The sequence below is a fragment of the Sinocyclocheilus grahami genome, unplaced genomic scaffold (genome assembly GCF_001515645.1).
Source record: "Sinocyclocheilus grahami isolate Dianchi unplaced genomic scaffold, SAMN03320097.WGS_v1.1 scaffold2106.1, whole genome shotgun sequence".
Classification (NCBI taxonomy): Eukaryota; Metazoa; Chordata; class Actinopteri; order Cypriniformes; family Cyprinidae; genus Sinocyclocheilus; species Sinocyclocheilus grahami.
The window spans coordinates 49,250-66,206 of record NW_015507285.1 but is presented as its reverse complement, the minus strand read 5'-3'; the positions used below and the strand labels follow the sequence as shown (position 1 = coordinate 66,206).

Here is a 16,957-nt window from a genome sequence, read left to right as displayed (position 1 = left end):
TAGAACAAAAGTCATCAGGGCAGTTATTTGAGATTTGACTTACTAGTCATATGGAGCGTAGCGTCCTGGAGATGTTGTCCGGCATGAGTTCCGCACCGATTCTGCTGGGATGCAGGCCATCAGCGCGAAAAAGCCTAGGACGCTCCCAGAAAAGATTCCAGTTATTAACAAAGAGCAGTTAAAGGCAGTGTGTTTTGCAGTGTTTGAAAGTGACTTAACCAGTTACATCTGAACTTTAACTTTATCTACCTCATTTCGCTCTTTTATACTTTTCGTCCTTCTCTCTTCTCCTCTCCTCCCATCGAAAAGAACAGACAGATGCAAATTTAATAAGCCTTACTGTACGCAATTTTAACCAACCGTCAGATTAGCGATCTCACAGTTGGTTATAGTCACGTTTGTTTAAAGATTTGTCCTTTTCCCTTCAGCCTGTTTACTCTTATCAGTTTAAACTGCCATAGCTGCTGTTGTTGTTGTTTTTGTTTTTCGAAAATTAATCCTGGTCCTCTGCCTCATTACCTTAATGCTACATTGTGATTAATTCAGCTATAACTGCTCTTATAATATTAATTACATCAGTAGATATTACGAATTTAAGTAATTATGGATTTGAAATTTTTATTTCATTTCATAATTAATTACAGATTTGGAATTTTCATTTCATTTCATAAATTAATTTCAGTTCCTGCTTTCACATAGCAACAATATCTACTGGTTAATTTAAATATAATTGCTCTTATAATTTAATGACAACAACATTAAAATTCTAATCATTAACTATCAATATTGCTCTGAAATTTTCATTTCATTTGTAGTTAATTAGGGTTGGGTTGGGTTGCCCTGCTTCAAGGTACTTATTGATTAATTTTAATTTTAAAAGCTCTCATCAATTTTAATGATAACATCATTAAATTCTAACAAAAAGTTTGCCCGTTTGGCTTAAGCCTGTTAGTGGCAAAACCCCAAAAGGAAAATTAGGGTTTTCCTCAGTACTTAGGTTAGTTAGTCTTATCCTGCTAACACAGCAAAACCAACCCCCTAGGTGTATCGACTTAACAGCGCCACCACCCTGTCATTTTCCCAACATTGGGAGCAAAACTTCTCTCTCCTTCTTCTTCTCTCGCTCAGCTGTTTTCTTCTGAGTTGATTACTGCAGCTGTTTTGGAATTTACCTGTGAGAATCATAAAAGCAGAGAACTTTAGAAACATTTAACAAATATTTGTGAAACTTGAACACTTCGTTTCAAAATTGTCTGACTCTCACCCTACCTTCCCTTCTCACCCTGGGATCCTACCCAGCTAAGGCTAAAGCAGGTCACTGATAGGCGTCCGCCAAAAAAAAAAAATTTGAACACGCATCTAGAAACGATCTAATTGGTGTATGGTGTCAATCTTACCAGCTAAGAAACCAATACTGTCATTTTTATTGTTTTTCCTTCGCCCGGAGGAATTTTAATAACAATCACAGTCCTGGTATTTAGAGACCCCCATTTCCAAACACCGGTTTAGAAGTATCCTTCTAAATCAAACTTAACAAAAAAGGAAAAGAGAAGAAAATTTAATTATACTCATTCTGCTACCAGAAAAGGGTATTTTGTTTTATCTTTCACTCTCATCTTACCATTAACTTTCTTTCCTTACAAAAAAAAAACTTTCTCTTACAGGAAAATTGGAAGCAGCCAATTATTATTCTGTTCCTTGCTCTGTTTGTTATTTTTCTAGTTTCCCCACAGAGACTAATTACAAATTAGAAGCACGCCTACCAGAGCTTCACAGTCGCTGAGAACTACACTCACCTGTCCATTACACATTCAACATCAAACCACACTTGACATTGCACACTTACACCTCTGTTTTGCCTTGTTTGTTTGTTTTGTTTTCTCTTCTTCAAGGTCTGTGTCAGTCTAGGTTCTAAATCTCCCTCACCATGCCAAAACATGTCTCGCAACAGACTCTGTTGGCCACTGGGAGGACCTCGAGACATGGCTAAGTGTTGTAACAGACAGCCTCCTACCTAAGGCTGCTGAAACACTGAAACATCAGACACAGGACCAGCTGGATGACAACATAACAAGCCTCATGAGACAAGACCCAATTCAGAGCTACAGTCACAAAGAGCTAACCAAGATCACTGGCTTCTTACGTCACACACTCATCGCCACCCTCAAGCTGAGCGACAGGCACACCGCCCATCTCCAGCAGGAGCTAACACGTGCACAACGACGCGCCGAGCAGTTAGAACTGGAGGCTCAGGAATGACGAGAAGGGCCTGATGAAGTGGAACAAGGCACCGAGAAGGAGATCACTAGGCTAAAAGAGACCCTAGCAGCTACTACCCAAGAGATGGAACAAGGCAAGATTGACTACGCTGATCTCTCCAACAAGCTACAATATGCAGAACAGCTCCTGGAAAAGGCAAAGGCCGACTGCAGGGACAAGAACGGCCGAATTAAAGCCCTTGAAACTCACCTGGATGAGTCAAGAAATTAGATCAGCCACCTAACATGACAGTTTGACTACATCAAAGAGAAGTTCGACAGCATCAGAGAGGAACTCAGACATGCATACGAGCTGCACCCTGAGCCTACAAGGACACAACGGGCACCAATCTCACCCCTGCCAAGCAGGACCGGGTCCCCCGCTCCTGGACTGACACGTGATCAAAAGGGGGAGGGGGCATTGCTGAAACATTCACCGGCTCCCTCCGAAGAACTTCACCTCATGACAAAGCTAAAAGAACTTGCTCCAGCCAGCCACAGAGCTACAGTCACAAAGAATTAGCAAAGATCACCGGCTCCTTAAGCCACACACTCATCGCCACCCTCAAGCTGAGCGACAGGCACACCGCCCATCTCCAGCAGGAGCTAACACGTGCACAACGACGCGCCGAGCAGTTAGAACTGGAGGCTCAGGAATGACGAGAAGGGCCTGATGAAGTGGAACAAGGCACCGAGAAGGAGATCACTAGGCTAAAAGAGACCCTAGCAGCTACTACCCAAGAGATGGAACAAGGCAAGATTGACTACGCTGATCTCTCCAACAAGCTACAATATGCAGAACAGCTCCTGGAAAAGGCAAAGGCCGACTGCAGGGACAAGAACGGCCGAATTAAAGCCCTTGAAACTCACCTGGATGAGTCAAGAAATTAGATCAGCCACCTAACATGACAGTTTGACTACATCAAAGAGAAGTTCGACAGCATCAGAGAGGAACTCAGACATGCATACGAGCTGCACCCTGAGCCTACAAGGACACAACGGGCACCAATCTCACCCCTGCCAAGCAGGACCGGGTCCCCCGCTCCTGGACTGACACGTGATCAAAAGGGGGAGGGGGCATTGCTGAAACATTCACCGGCTCCCTCCGAAGAACTTCACCTCATGACAAAGCTAAAAGAACTTGCTCCAGCCAGCCACAGATCATCGCATGGCTTGGACCTCAAAGACCTCGACAAGCTCACCAGGAACATTGGCAAATTCACCCCAAGTGTGCCAGGTAGCCAGGATGTCCAAGCTTATCTGCAAGACGTCGATTTCCATCTGGAAATGAGACCCAATTTCACTGACAAAGATACTCTATTTGCTCCGAACAACATCCAGCCCTGAAGTGTGCAGCTTCCCGGACCGGCAGCCTGCTCACACAAAAACTGATTACCACCTGCTCTGAGAAGTCCTCATTAAAGAATCCGCTGACCCCAAGTCAGAACAAGGACTAGTGGCTGCCCTGGAGATGAAACAAGGTCATCATGAATCTCATCAAGCCTACTACAGCCGACTCAGATGAGCATACTTCGGAACTCGCAACGACCCGGACATGGAAGACGATCTGAACTTCAAAACTCTCTTCCTGAGAAGCCTTCATCCTGGGGTAAGCCACCATCTTGGTGTCCTTGCATGTCCGCGAACAATGAGTGCTCAACACTTGCGAGACTTGACGCATAAAGTCTACGGCAAACAAAAGATGGCCTCAGGAAGGGGCGCCAAATCCACAGCAGTTCTTGACTTCAACACTCAAAGTCAGGAGCTGGCTCTAGAGGGCGCCCAACATCAAGACCATGCCAAGTGGCCACACAAAGAGTGGGACACACCCTCATCCAACAGAGAACGGGACTCCCCCACTGGTACCCGACCTAAACAGAGGAACAACCGCTGGGATGGACCACGTGGACAACAACACTCACCTGGACGTCACTGGGAAAAATCTTGGGACCAATCCAGACCTCGTGAGAATCAATGGGACAGATCATGGAATCAGCCAAACTCATTTGGAAACTCAAGAGGAAAAGGTTCGTGGGAATCCAACGGAACCTCCTAGGGAAAACGACAAACACACCCTGGAGCAACCAGTCCAAGGAATCGATGAAAGAACTCGCAAAGATTCCAAGCTGACCGAGCTCAAACTGAACCCACACAAGAACAAAAGACATCACCATGTTTCGACTCACAAGAACTGAGGATCGGAAGTGGGAAAAGAAAGATAAACCAGATTCAGCCTGACTAGCAGCGGAACAGGAAGGCAGTGACCACCTGACCCAACAGACCACAGAGAACAGCACTTCCTCACATCACTCTCAGAGAACCGTAACCTCCATAACGTCAGACGGACAAGAAATCCTACCTGAACAACCCGCAAAACAGTCAGAAACTGACCCAACACCTGATGCGTCAGATCACAGCAGCTTCCAACAACCACCTGCTGACGAAACCACTCAAGTTCCTGAAAGTGCTGTCTTGGTTGTCTGCCACTCCGAAGAACAGCACCAGATCAGTCCTGACATCTTACCTGTTTCGTCCCAAACTCCAGTCCCTCAACTCCTGGGCGACCTCATTGGGAAAGGTATAGCAAGAAAGTTTTACCTCTCCATCGTCATCGAACGCCACATCAAAGTCGAAGCCCTCCTCGACACAGGAACTGACATCACTCTAATGTCAACTGAACTCCTTGAAGAAGTCCAAGAAAGAACAAAGAGGTCTAATAGCACCCTCAAACTTCAAAGGTGCGAGCTGAACCTTCAAGCATATTCCCACATGGGCCTACAGCTAAAACATATGGCCCCAATTCACCTAACTGTGGGACCGATGGACCTCTTTCACACAGCATACGTCTCACCACTTAATACGTATCCACTCCTAATTGGAAAAGACCTGCTAATCGCTTTGAACCCTTAATAGACTTCAAGTAGCTAAAGATATGGACGCAAGTCTGCGAGCCTCTTCCCTTCCAGTCAGTAGACTCCAACGAGTCGCAGTGTCAAGCCACAGACACTGCCGCCAACTCACTGACTGATGATGCAATGTCAAAGCCAGGGCCAGGGCCAACCTCAACTCCAAGCAGCAAGAACCTGGACCCTTTCCTCTGCTCATTACAGGCACCTGACTCAGACTCAGGCCCCCTTCGAATCATGACTGCCATAAATGTCCATGACACATCAGTGTCTGACGCAGCATTAGGACTGTGGCTTCCGCCTGAAGCTATTCAGAGCATTGAGGCAAAGACAGCAGAGCCTCCGTCATGTCTCAAAACACAGCTGCTTCCCTCTCAGTCCCTGGTCGACAACCATGGCTACCTCCAAGATCATCTGCGCTGTGAACATGCAATGGAACAACAGACACCTGAGTCACTACTTCCTCGTTGTCCCCAACCTACCTCATGACATCTACGTTGGAGCAGACATCATGGTCCGGCTCAATGCCTGTGTGGACATTGTGAACGACGTCATATGGGCTCCCCTGTCGCACCAACTGACCACTGCAGTGAACCTCAAGAACCTTCGAGCTGGTCAAACAATACCAGATGCATGTGCCATGATCAATGAGCAAGAAGCTACAATACCTGCCTACAGCAATAGTGTCAGCGTCCGCCTCAACATGTGACCTGGCCACTCTCTCGACAGTAAGCTAGGCTTCTTCCAACCTTCCAAGTCCTGCCTAAGACTAGGACTGACCTTGGAAGCCACACCTCTCATTGAAGTGTCATCTCGTGCTGTGTATGTGTTGTTCAACAACTGTATGGCCAAAGACATCAACATTCCCAAAGCCAGTCACCTGGGATGGCTCATCAACCAGGCATTCCACGACTTTGAGCTAACGGTACCCGTCATAGGTCCCATACCAGTCCAACTAATGTCAGATTTATATGATGACACAGTGACGTTCACAAGACCCAATGAAACCATTGTCATCACTTCGATTCTGCCAGTGCCCAGAGAAAGCGTCTGACGATCAGAAATAACAGATGACACCCACCTCGCGGTCTACGCTGTCTCAACACAGCCCGCGACAGAATCCCCTGCACAGGTGACCGTCAAGGCCCAGAGCCCCTCAAATGACTCAACAACAGAGGAACCCTACACCGGGTTCGGTGCACAAATCCGACAGATCCTGAGTGAGGCGGATGCCCTCCACAATGCCCTCCTTCGCAAAGGACTCCCTGGACTGTGGCCTGACCAACATCCACAGTGTGCGCATCCCGACAAGCCCAAATGTACCACCCACATTTGTGTGACAGTACAAGATTCTAATAGCGTCATATGAGCCAGTGAAAGAAATCATAGACTCCATGTTGGAAAAGGGGGTCATCCGCCCCTGTAACAGCACGTACTCTGCCCCAATATGGCCAGTTCTAAAGTCCAATGGCAAATGGTGGCCCACCATTGACTATCGCAAATTAAACCAGCAAATACCCTTATCGCGACAGCCTATGACTCAGTTGGACCAAGAGATTCCCAAAATCAAAGGCTCAACGATCCTTTCCACATTGGACATCGCCTCGGGATTTTGGACAATCCCTGTCCACCCTGATGACCAACACAAGCTGGCATTCACCTTTGGCAATCGACAATACACCTTCACACGGTGCCCCTTTGGCTATGCCAACTCACCAGCTGAATTCAATTTCTTCCTCAACAAAGCATGCCCTGTTGCCAGGACCAGAGGCAACCTCGTTTACGTGGATGATGTTCTTTTGAAAAGCTCAAATATGGCAGACCACCTCAAAGAAATCGATCACGTCCTGAACCAGCTGACAACAGCAGGAGAAAATATCGCCCTCCACAAAGGACAATGGTGCAAAACCAAGACGAGATGGCATCGAACCACAGTCCAGTCGCACCCAAGCAATCCAAACCATAAAGACACCCACTAACATTTCTGAGCTACGAAGCTTTCTGAGAGTGTGCAATTATTCAAGACAGTTCATTGAAAACTACGCTGACATCGCACGACCACTAACCTCCCTCCTGAGAAAGGACGAACCCTTCTTGTGGTCGGAAGCCCAGGACACAGCTATGAGCGAGCTCAAACAATGTCTGTGCTCGGCCCAATGCCTGGCCTACCCAGACCCAGGAAAGGAATTTTATCTGGACGCTGGATTCTCCAATCACTGCCTCAGTGCAGGCCTGTACCAGCTCCATAACGAAGACAAGCGAGTGGAAAAAGCTTTGCTTTGCACTGTGTGGGCCATCCAGCATTTCACCAACTACATTGGAGCTCAGAAGGTTATCACTGAAACCTGTCACCAGCCAGTAACCTTCCTCAACAGCCAACGAATCAGGGATGGCGTGGTAACCAACGCACGCATAGCTACTTGGCTAATGATGCTCCAAGGACGGGACGTCGAGGCAAGATATGCCCAAAACCACAGATCATCCCTAGGAGACGGGCTAGCAGCCTGCCAGAACTGTTCAACCGACATGCTGCACACAGCAGCAGAACCCAAAGAACCTTTACCGCCGCAACTGACAAACACAGGTACTTCGAGGAGAATGTGTGTGAAGGGATGCCCACAGCATATGTCAATGGCTGCTCCTACAATCAACAGGGCAACTTGAAAGCTGGAGTGGTCTGGCTCAACAATGCCCCTTGCCCGCCGCAACAATTCAAATTAGGCCCTCACTCATCGCAATATGCAGAAATAGCGGCCATCCTCATCACCCTAAAATTTGCTGCATCCCCCAACATCAAATAACTCCTCATCTGTAATGACTCGAATTACGCCCGTCTAAGCTTCACATGCCATCTAGCTGGATGGAAACGGAATGGATTCAAGACAGCTAACAACAGGCCTGTCAAACATCAGGAACTCTTCCAAGCATGCGATGCCATTGTCACTGAACATGACATGATCGTTTATTGGAAAAAGGTCCGAGGCCACTCACGTCAACCAGGACAAGACAAAGATCTCAATGACCAAACTGATGCCCTCGCCAAAGCAGGTGCATTACACAGAGAGTCCTGGACATTTCCTGCCCTCCCACCCAACCCATTAGTGGCAACCATAACATGCCGCCAGCACGCCACTGGCGCGCAAACCCCCACCTCCTCCCACATTGAACTCTCACCTTAATTCGCCGCTGATGATCTCCTCGCCCTCCAAGCTTCGGATCTGACACTGAAAACTATTGCAGCTCACCTTTTAGACCCATTAACTCATCCCATTTCCACCTCCGACCTAGCCACTTCCTATGATCTCCGCACACTCAACTCTATAAAGCACATGCTGCATCTCAAAGACAGCGTTCTCACATATGTCCCTGAGCCCCTCACTGCGCCAAAGCTCGTAGTCCCTCAGGGCCAAAGGGGGATGATGCTGACACACGCCCACGATTCACCATGCGCTGGACACCATGGCACCAAGGCCACCTACGAAATGCTAAAGCAAGTAGCATACTGGCCTGGCATGCAGCAAGATGTGGCAGAGTATGTAAAAGGATGCCTAGTGTGTTGCCAGTTCCAGCCGGCAAATCCAAACCACCAAGCACCACTGCAGCGGAAAGGAATGACCTTCCCATGGTCGGACCTCCAAATAGATTGGTTAGGACCCCTACCACGGTCAATACGGGGTAACAAATACTTCCTCACCGTGGTTTGCGGATTCACAAAGTGGGTAGAGTGTCTCCAAGCTCCCAATGATACACCAGAAACGACAGCCTGCCTTTTGATGAACCACATCTTCTCAAGGTTCGGACTGCCTTTAAGGGTCAACTCTGACCGAGGAACCCCCTTCACCGCCGAAGTCATGCAGGAAGTGTGGAATCTCCTGGGTATACAGGCAAAGCTCCATATAAGCCATCATCCAATTTCCTCAGGTCAAGTGGAACGAGTCAAAAGGACTTTCTCTGTCCTCCCACTTTCTCTACATTCCAGAAAAACGCATGTTTCTCCTGTCACAGACAAAGGAACATAGAACTTACACAGACAATTCAAAAGACAATCATTTAAAAGTATAAAAAGGCAACTATATTCACAAATAATATGTTTTATGTCTTATATATGCTTGATGTGTTTCCTGTAATCTGTGCAAGTTTAATCAATGTTTTATAACCCCTTTTAGTAGATAAGATTATTAATGTGTATGCAAAGTACCCAATATTTGAGCTTGAATGAAAGCTTAATTTATGTGCAAAACTTTGGAATGAATGAGAAGTGGGAAATATGTACAATACTCGCATTAAGAAACTTTATAGAAGTATTAATAAAATCTGGCAAGGATGTTCCCATGTGATAAATTGAAGCATCATGTTAATTTATGCATGAAGAAGAACCTTGCGGGGCATGGCCCCGCCCTGTAGCCAATGTCTGATTGGAACAACGATCTGTGGGACGGACTTATGCAGTTTGATCAAAAACCTAATGTCTGAACAGATTCAATGCCTTTTCGCCTTTGTGTTAATCGCGCTCCAATATGCGCACACACACTGCACCATCAAGCGATCGGGTCATCCAGAACTCAAACATTTCGTTGAAATGTTGTGACTGCCAGATATCTTCAACAGCCTGTCTTGCAAACTCAGCCTCTTTCAGAAGAACTGTCAAAGCCTCTGCGTCACAAGAAAACCCCATTGATCACCAAGCTCTCCCAAAAGACGTCAGCCGAACGACCAATCAGCAACGTGGTGATTTCCCCTCTGCTGGAGACTAGCCAACTGGGAAAACCCCTCTCAGCTGTCACCAAAACACAAGTAAACAAACAAAGCTTCATCTCTTGCTGAACTGGTGCTGAATTTATCTTAAGCAGTAAAAGATAAGACAAGTCTCTGCTTTGTGATTCTCTCAGGTTGCAAGTTAAAGAACTGTAGCGAATATCTTACCTTTTTGGGACTTCATGCAAACTCCTTTAATCATCATCCTGTGTGTGTGTGTGTGTGAGAGAGTTTGCATTAGTTTAATGTAATCTAGATAGCCAATAAATTCCTGTTTCATTATAAGAATCATTGTCTTGTGTCGTGAATTTAAAGTTAAACTTTTCCCAGATCCGGTTACCTAGCTCGTAGCTTATAAATTATCACAAGCATGTATTAACCTTTGGCCAGGGATAGTACACATATTCAAATTGGTAAGATATACTGATGTTAACGTCTCGCTGGACGAACAGTTGATAAAGTGTAAACTATCAAATTTGGAATCAGTTCAATCAGGTTGATTTTGAAGCTTCAGATTCGATTTTCCCCGAAAACCTGAGCTAAAACGTGTACAAAAACGAAGTATACTTTGGGCTTTATAGACTGCATACTATGTGATCTTAAACAGCACTGATGTGTGTTTTATGTTTATTTACACAAATGCTCACAAATCTGATTTTGACAATAGCTTTTTATTAATACATTTAATATTTATGAATTATATTCATGTTTATCAAAATAAAACAAAAAATATATATAGACCCAATTTTTTTGGCATTTATCTCTTTCCCCACCAATGTTTTTTTGTTGTTGTTTTTTTTAAGTTGCCAGCCACCATCAGCATTTTTGATCATTTTCACAAAGATTTCATGGCCCCCAGAATATCTTGTTGTATGAATATCTGTATATTCAATATGTAAAATGAAAGAACAGAGACTCTGCTAAAAAAATAATGATAATAATCAAATTAAATAAATAAAAATTTAAAACAAAGACTATGTCTGGATCAGATTCATATTGATGATCAAAACACAGATGGAGTGGATCGCTTCCATCAACACATCCAAAGCTTGCACAGTCCTATTACACTCCTGGATCGTCATTTCATTCTGTAACGTTAGGCATATGCGTTTTCATTTATATAATGATTAATGTTTGATGATAGCATTGTTTTACATATGCATCTGCTTACATACACGATTGCTTGCTTCTTCGCCGTGTTTTGATCCAGACGTTTAATACTCTTTCACAAGATGTGTAATAGTGCCTCCTACCAGTGAAAACATAGTCTCTGCTTTTGTGATTTTCTTGGTGCGATCTAAGAACTAGTAACTTACTAGAACTTTGGGACTTCATGCAAACTCCTTTAATCAACATCCTGTGTGTGTGTATGTGTGTTTGCATTAGTTTAGTTTAATGTAATCTAGATAGCCAATAAATTCCTGTTTCATTATAAGAATCATTGTCTTGTGTCGTGAATTTAAAGTTAAACTTTTCCCAGATCCGGTTACCTAGCTCGTAGCTTATAAATTATCACAAGCATGTATTAACCTTTGGCCAGGGATAGTACACATATTCAAATTGGTAAGATATACTGATGTTAACGTCTCGCTGGACGAACAGTTGATAAAGTGTAAACTATCAAATTTGGAATCAGTTCAATCAGGTTGATTTTGAAGCTTCAGATTCGATTTTCCCCGAAAACCTGAGCTAAAACGTGTACAAAAACGAAGTATACTTTGGGCTTTATAGACTGCATACTATGTGATCTTAAACAGCACTGATGTGTGTTTTATGTTTATTTACACAAATGCTCACAAATCTGATTTTGACAATAGCTTTTTATTAATACATTTAATATTTATGAATTATATTCATGTTTATCAAAATAAAACAAAAAATATATATAGACCCAATTTTTTTGGCATTTATCTCTTTCCCCACCAATGTTTTTTTGTTGTTGTTTTTTTTAAGTTGCCAGCCACCATCAGCATTTTTGATCATTTTCACAAAGATTTCATGGCCCCCAGAATATCTTGTTGTATGAATATCTGTATATTCAATATGTAAAATGAAAGAACAGAGACTCTGCTAAAAAAATAATGATAATAATCAAATTAAATAAATAAAAATTTAAAACAAAGACTATGTCTGGATCAGATTCATATTGATGATCAAAACACAGATGGAGTGGATCGCTTCCATCAACACATCCAAAGCTTGCACAGTCCTATTACACTCCTGGATCGTCATTTCATTCTGTAACGTTAGGCATATGCGTTTTCATTTATATAATGATTAATGTTTGATGATAGCATTGTTTTACATATGCATCTGCTTACATACACGATTGCTTGCTTCTTCGCCGTGTTTTGATCCAGACGTTTAATACTCTTTCACAAGATGTGTAATAGTGCCTCCTACCAGTGAAAACATAGAAAGCCGGAAAATTCGGTCAATGGTGGGGAAAGAGTTAAAGGGGTCATATGATGCTGCTAAAAAGAACATTATTTGGTGTATTTGGTGTAATGAAATGTGTTTATGCGGTTTAAAGTAAAAAAAACACATTATTTTCCACATACTGTACATTATTGTTTCTCCTCTATGCCCCGCTGAGCCGAAGCCCCGGCTTAGCGTGCGCTGAGGCCGGGCTAGAGTTCAAAATTGAAATCGCATCATATGACCCCTTTAAATAGTAGGGCTGCAAAACGATTATTCACGATTAATCTATTTAAAATAAAAGTTTGTTTACATACTATATGTGTGAGTACTGTGTGTATTTATTATGTATACAGTATATAAATACACATATGTATATGAAAAAAATGTATTGTATATATTTGTATGTAAACACTATATACCGTATTGGCCCGAATATAAGACAACCCTGATTATAAGACGACCCCCCCTTTTTCCAGATGTACCTTTTGGAAAAAGGCTTTTTATAAACCAAATCTTGTTTTTTCTCAGTAAAACACATTTTGTCTTCAATTATTTCATATTGCATATTTTTCCCATTTTAATTTTTGTTTTGAATGTATGGTAAAAACTGTTAAAATGTACCAACAATCACATTTAAAAAAATATACACTTTTTGATATACCATTAAAAAAAAAAAAACAGGTAGCCCATCTGAATTAGGACATTTAGGCTATACATCTAATAGTAGCCTACCAAAATCTTATTAACAGTAGAAGTTAAATCTTACTGAGTCTTCAAATCTGGGTACTGTCTTACGTTTTAAAATCACAAAGGGAGTTTGGTCATGATCTTTACAACACGCATTTACGTATTTCATGGCACACTCGTTTTATGCGTATTTGGCGCCACCTATTGTTGTGGGTGTATTATTGACATGTCAAAGTCTAGACCCTGAATATAAGACGACCACGTTTTTTCAGATGTATTTCCAAGAAAAAAACATCGTCTTATATTCAGGTCAATACGGTAATTAATATTATATATAAATATTTTACATTTTAACATATTTTCCTTAATTTGTGTGTATTTATATATACACAAATATACACAGTACACACACACATATATAGAATGTAAACAAACTTTTATTTTGAATTGATTAATCACGACTAATTGTTTTGCAGGTCTACCTAGTAAATAGTACTGTTATGTTGAACTTTATTTTTGTACATAGGCGCTATTGAATGAAAAGGCTTCGTTACCACATGTAAACGTCTTAAATGTTTAGTTGTAAGATACATTTAAGCAACTTCATCAGAAATAAAGACAGCAAACGAACACTGTGCGAGAATTACGTGAAATCAGAAAATGTACAACTTAAGTGCCCTTTTCGACTCCTCCCTAAATTTCAAGTGGCAAATCTTCTCGGTCAGTAAGTTCGCAAACTACTGTACTATATAGTCCTTCGATCCTAGCTTTCCTGGAACCCTTTAGTAAATTCACTTGTCTGAGAATTCTTAAAACAAAAACTATAATTTGACCCTATGTTTGCTTTATTCACTGACACAGACAAAAATCAAAAGCACTGGGAGGTTTCACTGTTTGTATGACTCTGCTTGTCTGTGTTTGCATGACTCAGACAAACTGACAGTCTAAATAGCAGAGGTGATTTTTCAGTTACTTCAGTGCAACTTGCAACATTAAAGGGGTCATGAACTACCTTCATTTATTATTATTTTTTACTGTTCTCTGAGGTCCACTTATAATGCTATCAAGATTTTTACATAAAAAAAGGTCCAGCTATTATAAGCGTTTTTAGACTTGTCTTTTCCACTTAATTTAAAAGTTATAAAGTAGAAAGTTGCCGTTTAGAGTCAGCGATATCTTTATCTTATCTTATTTGCAAAAGATTGGAAATAATTTTGGTTTATTTTTAGTTTTTTGTTTGTTTTAGTATCAATATCTGGCAACAATGCCGCCCGCACTTAAACTTAAAGCAATCAAAAAAGCCCATGGACAGGTTTTTGCTGACAGAATACGGCATTCGGTAAGGGTAACGCAAAAATTATCATGATATTATCTGTCATAAACGTTGTCAACGCTGTCAAAAACAGTAGCATTTAACACTAGTACACACAGATCTGTATGTCTCTGTGCAGGCAGCGATGTACATAGAAGCAGGCACTGATCTTCTTCTGCTGAGGCGGTGCTTATCCACACTATTACATCATAGAGTGACACATTCCACAACCTACAGTTTTAACAGACTGGCTTCAATATAAGCTGTTTTTAGACTAACAATAAAGTTTTGAGTTCTGGAACTTACAGGATGTTTTTATAAAATGACCTCTTATCTGTCAAAAGATCAAGAGAATTTAGATTTCTCAGTTCCTGACCCCTTTAAGCCAGTAGGTGGCAACAAGTCTATGGGTGAGCAATTTAATTATTCATTGAATCGATTAGTTCTAAAACACTGATTAATTCAGGAAAGAAACAAGTTGCTGAAACTATTTGATCATTGATGCTCATACAAATTCCTCATAAAAAGAAAAAACCTTTGAGAATCTGTTTTCTGCTTGACAAACGGTTAACGTTACTGCCCACTGACATGGTTTTAAAGCTTGTTATTTTTGTCCTTGAAACAACTTAAAATGCACATATTTAAAAAAAAAAAATATATATATATATATATATATATATCCTCAATTCTTGGACCTTGGAATTTATAAAACCCTGCATATGGCCCTGCCTGCAGGTGTAACATTTACTAACTATTGAACGGTAAGACACTAAGTGGAAAATGACTATAAAAGAAAGGAAAGACAGTGTCAGTGAAGGTGGTTGTGAATTTGTGTAGATGTGTGTTAGTTACAGGATCAGAGAATGACACAGTTCCTCTCTCACAGTCCAGATCAACTCTCACACACTCAAGCTTCTGTTTAACACGAAAGCCAGGCAGTTGAAATGGTCCACACTGCACACTCCATACATCAGTGTTAAAGAAAACACGTCCCTTTCTTTGTTTTGATGCTGTAGTTACTCCAACACTCCAGGAAGAACGTTCATCAACCTCCACATCCCAGCTGTGTGTTCCTGAGTTAAAACCCTCTGAACCCAAAACACAGGGATAGATGTCGAATCTCTCTGGATTATCAGGAAGCAGTTCACTGGTCAAGTCGCAACTCATACTGGTCAGATCATCAGACAGGACGAGAGATGGATGAGCTGTGTTTGGATCCAGAATCACAGGAGCTGATGAGACACAATCAACAGGTGATTTTATTCTGATGTTCATATGATGATCAAGAGTGAACCATACACAGATTATTATAAATTATGAGCACTCGTCCCTATTGATCCTATGCATCAGACATTTTCTTCTGATCACTGTCAGTGTTGTTACAGTAAATATTTGATTCCCACTTTGTGTCCTTAACTACTATGTACTAACATTTAAATTTCTCATTTCATATTTGTATTTACTGTGTACATATGTTTTTACTATAACCCTAACCATACAGTAAGCACATGTAGTTAATTAATATTACTCAGTACTTAAATGTATAATTACACTTTAACAATGACACCTTAAAATAAAGTGTAATCTAAAAAAATACTTTGGGAGGGGGGGTATATTTCTAGGGGGGTCAGCATCTGCTGAAGTTACATTGGGGGCAGTTCGGGTGGGAAGCGTGCAATCTGCAATTGTGAACAGTTGCTGACACTAAGGAAAGCATGCAAATGATTTGCGTATGAGTGCTGGTTTTATGCTTTTACTTTTGCTTTCAAATTCAGTCACGTTCAGCATGGAGGTGTCAGGAATATGGACTATTGTGTGTGTTTTTGCCCCTGTGACCCACTTTCTTCCTCATGTTGATTGTGTTAATTTGATTCCAGGTGTGTCTCGTTCCTCCCCAATGATCCTGCCTTTAAAAGCCCTAGTCCTTTCAGTTCTTGTTGGTCGGTTATACTTGTTGAATGTCCTTGTTCTCGGTTTTCCTGTGGATTATTAAAGACTGTGTTATTCAAGTACTCCTCGTTTCCTCGTTCCTTGCTCCCCAAGTGAATTGTGACAGAAGACCCGACCGATACAGTTACCTCCGTTTGGTTTCTCTTTTTACCTAGTTTTTCGTTTCTGTTGTGTGCCCTATGGATCCCCTCATTCGCCCCGAATTCATCCTCTTCCTGCTGGAGCAGAGGGAAAATTCGCTCGAGGGTCATACCAGACTGTTTCTGGCTGTGGCCCATCTCACCACCTATTCCGGACGATGTGCTCTGCGCGTTCTATGATGCCAGCCTCAACAGTGCGTGCAGAGCGCTGTCGTCTGAAGATGGCCCTCGAGCTGAATTCGCTGCCTTTGTGGGGTGGACACTGGCGAGAAATGGATCTCCATTCCCCGCCGGTTCCCAGGAATTAATCGCCAGTGCCAGTCCCAACCCAGAGGCCAGCCCACCATCTCCCCGATGCCCGAGCCGACCACAGTCGGAGAGCCAGAGCCCGCCGCGACCGACGAGCCATCGCTAGAGAGAGCGACAGAGCTGGGTATCGCCGCGGAGCCAGAGGCCGTGACGTCAGTCAAGTGGCGCTTTTACACTGCATGGTACGGCACGGTACGGCTCGGTACGGTTCACTTTTGG

General features: G+C 42.6%; 1 protein-coding gene and 1 pseudogene across 1 annotated transcript in view; one reads left to right on the top strand and one right to left on the bottom strand.

Moving 5' to 3' along the window:
- The first annotated feature begins 523 nt into the window (after positions 1-523).
- Positions 524-5,168, top strand: LOC107574065 (uncharacterized; annotated as a pseudogene).
- Positions 5,169-15,074: 9,906 nt separating this feature from the next.
- Positions 15,075-16,957, bottom strand: part of LOC107574067 (tripartite motif-containing protein 35-like) — an 8,755-nt gene continuing 6,872 nt past the window's right edge. Inside the window, exon 6 of the mRNA XM_016260539.1 lies at positions 15,075-15,571. Within this exon, the coding sequence (XP_016116025.1) occupies positions 15,087-15,571 (485 nt within the window). The 3' untranslated portion in view covers positions 15,075-15,086. The remainder of the gene's footprint in view (positions 15,572-16,957) is intronic.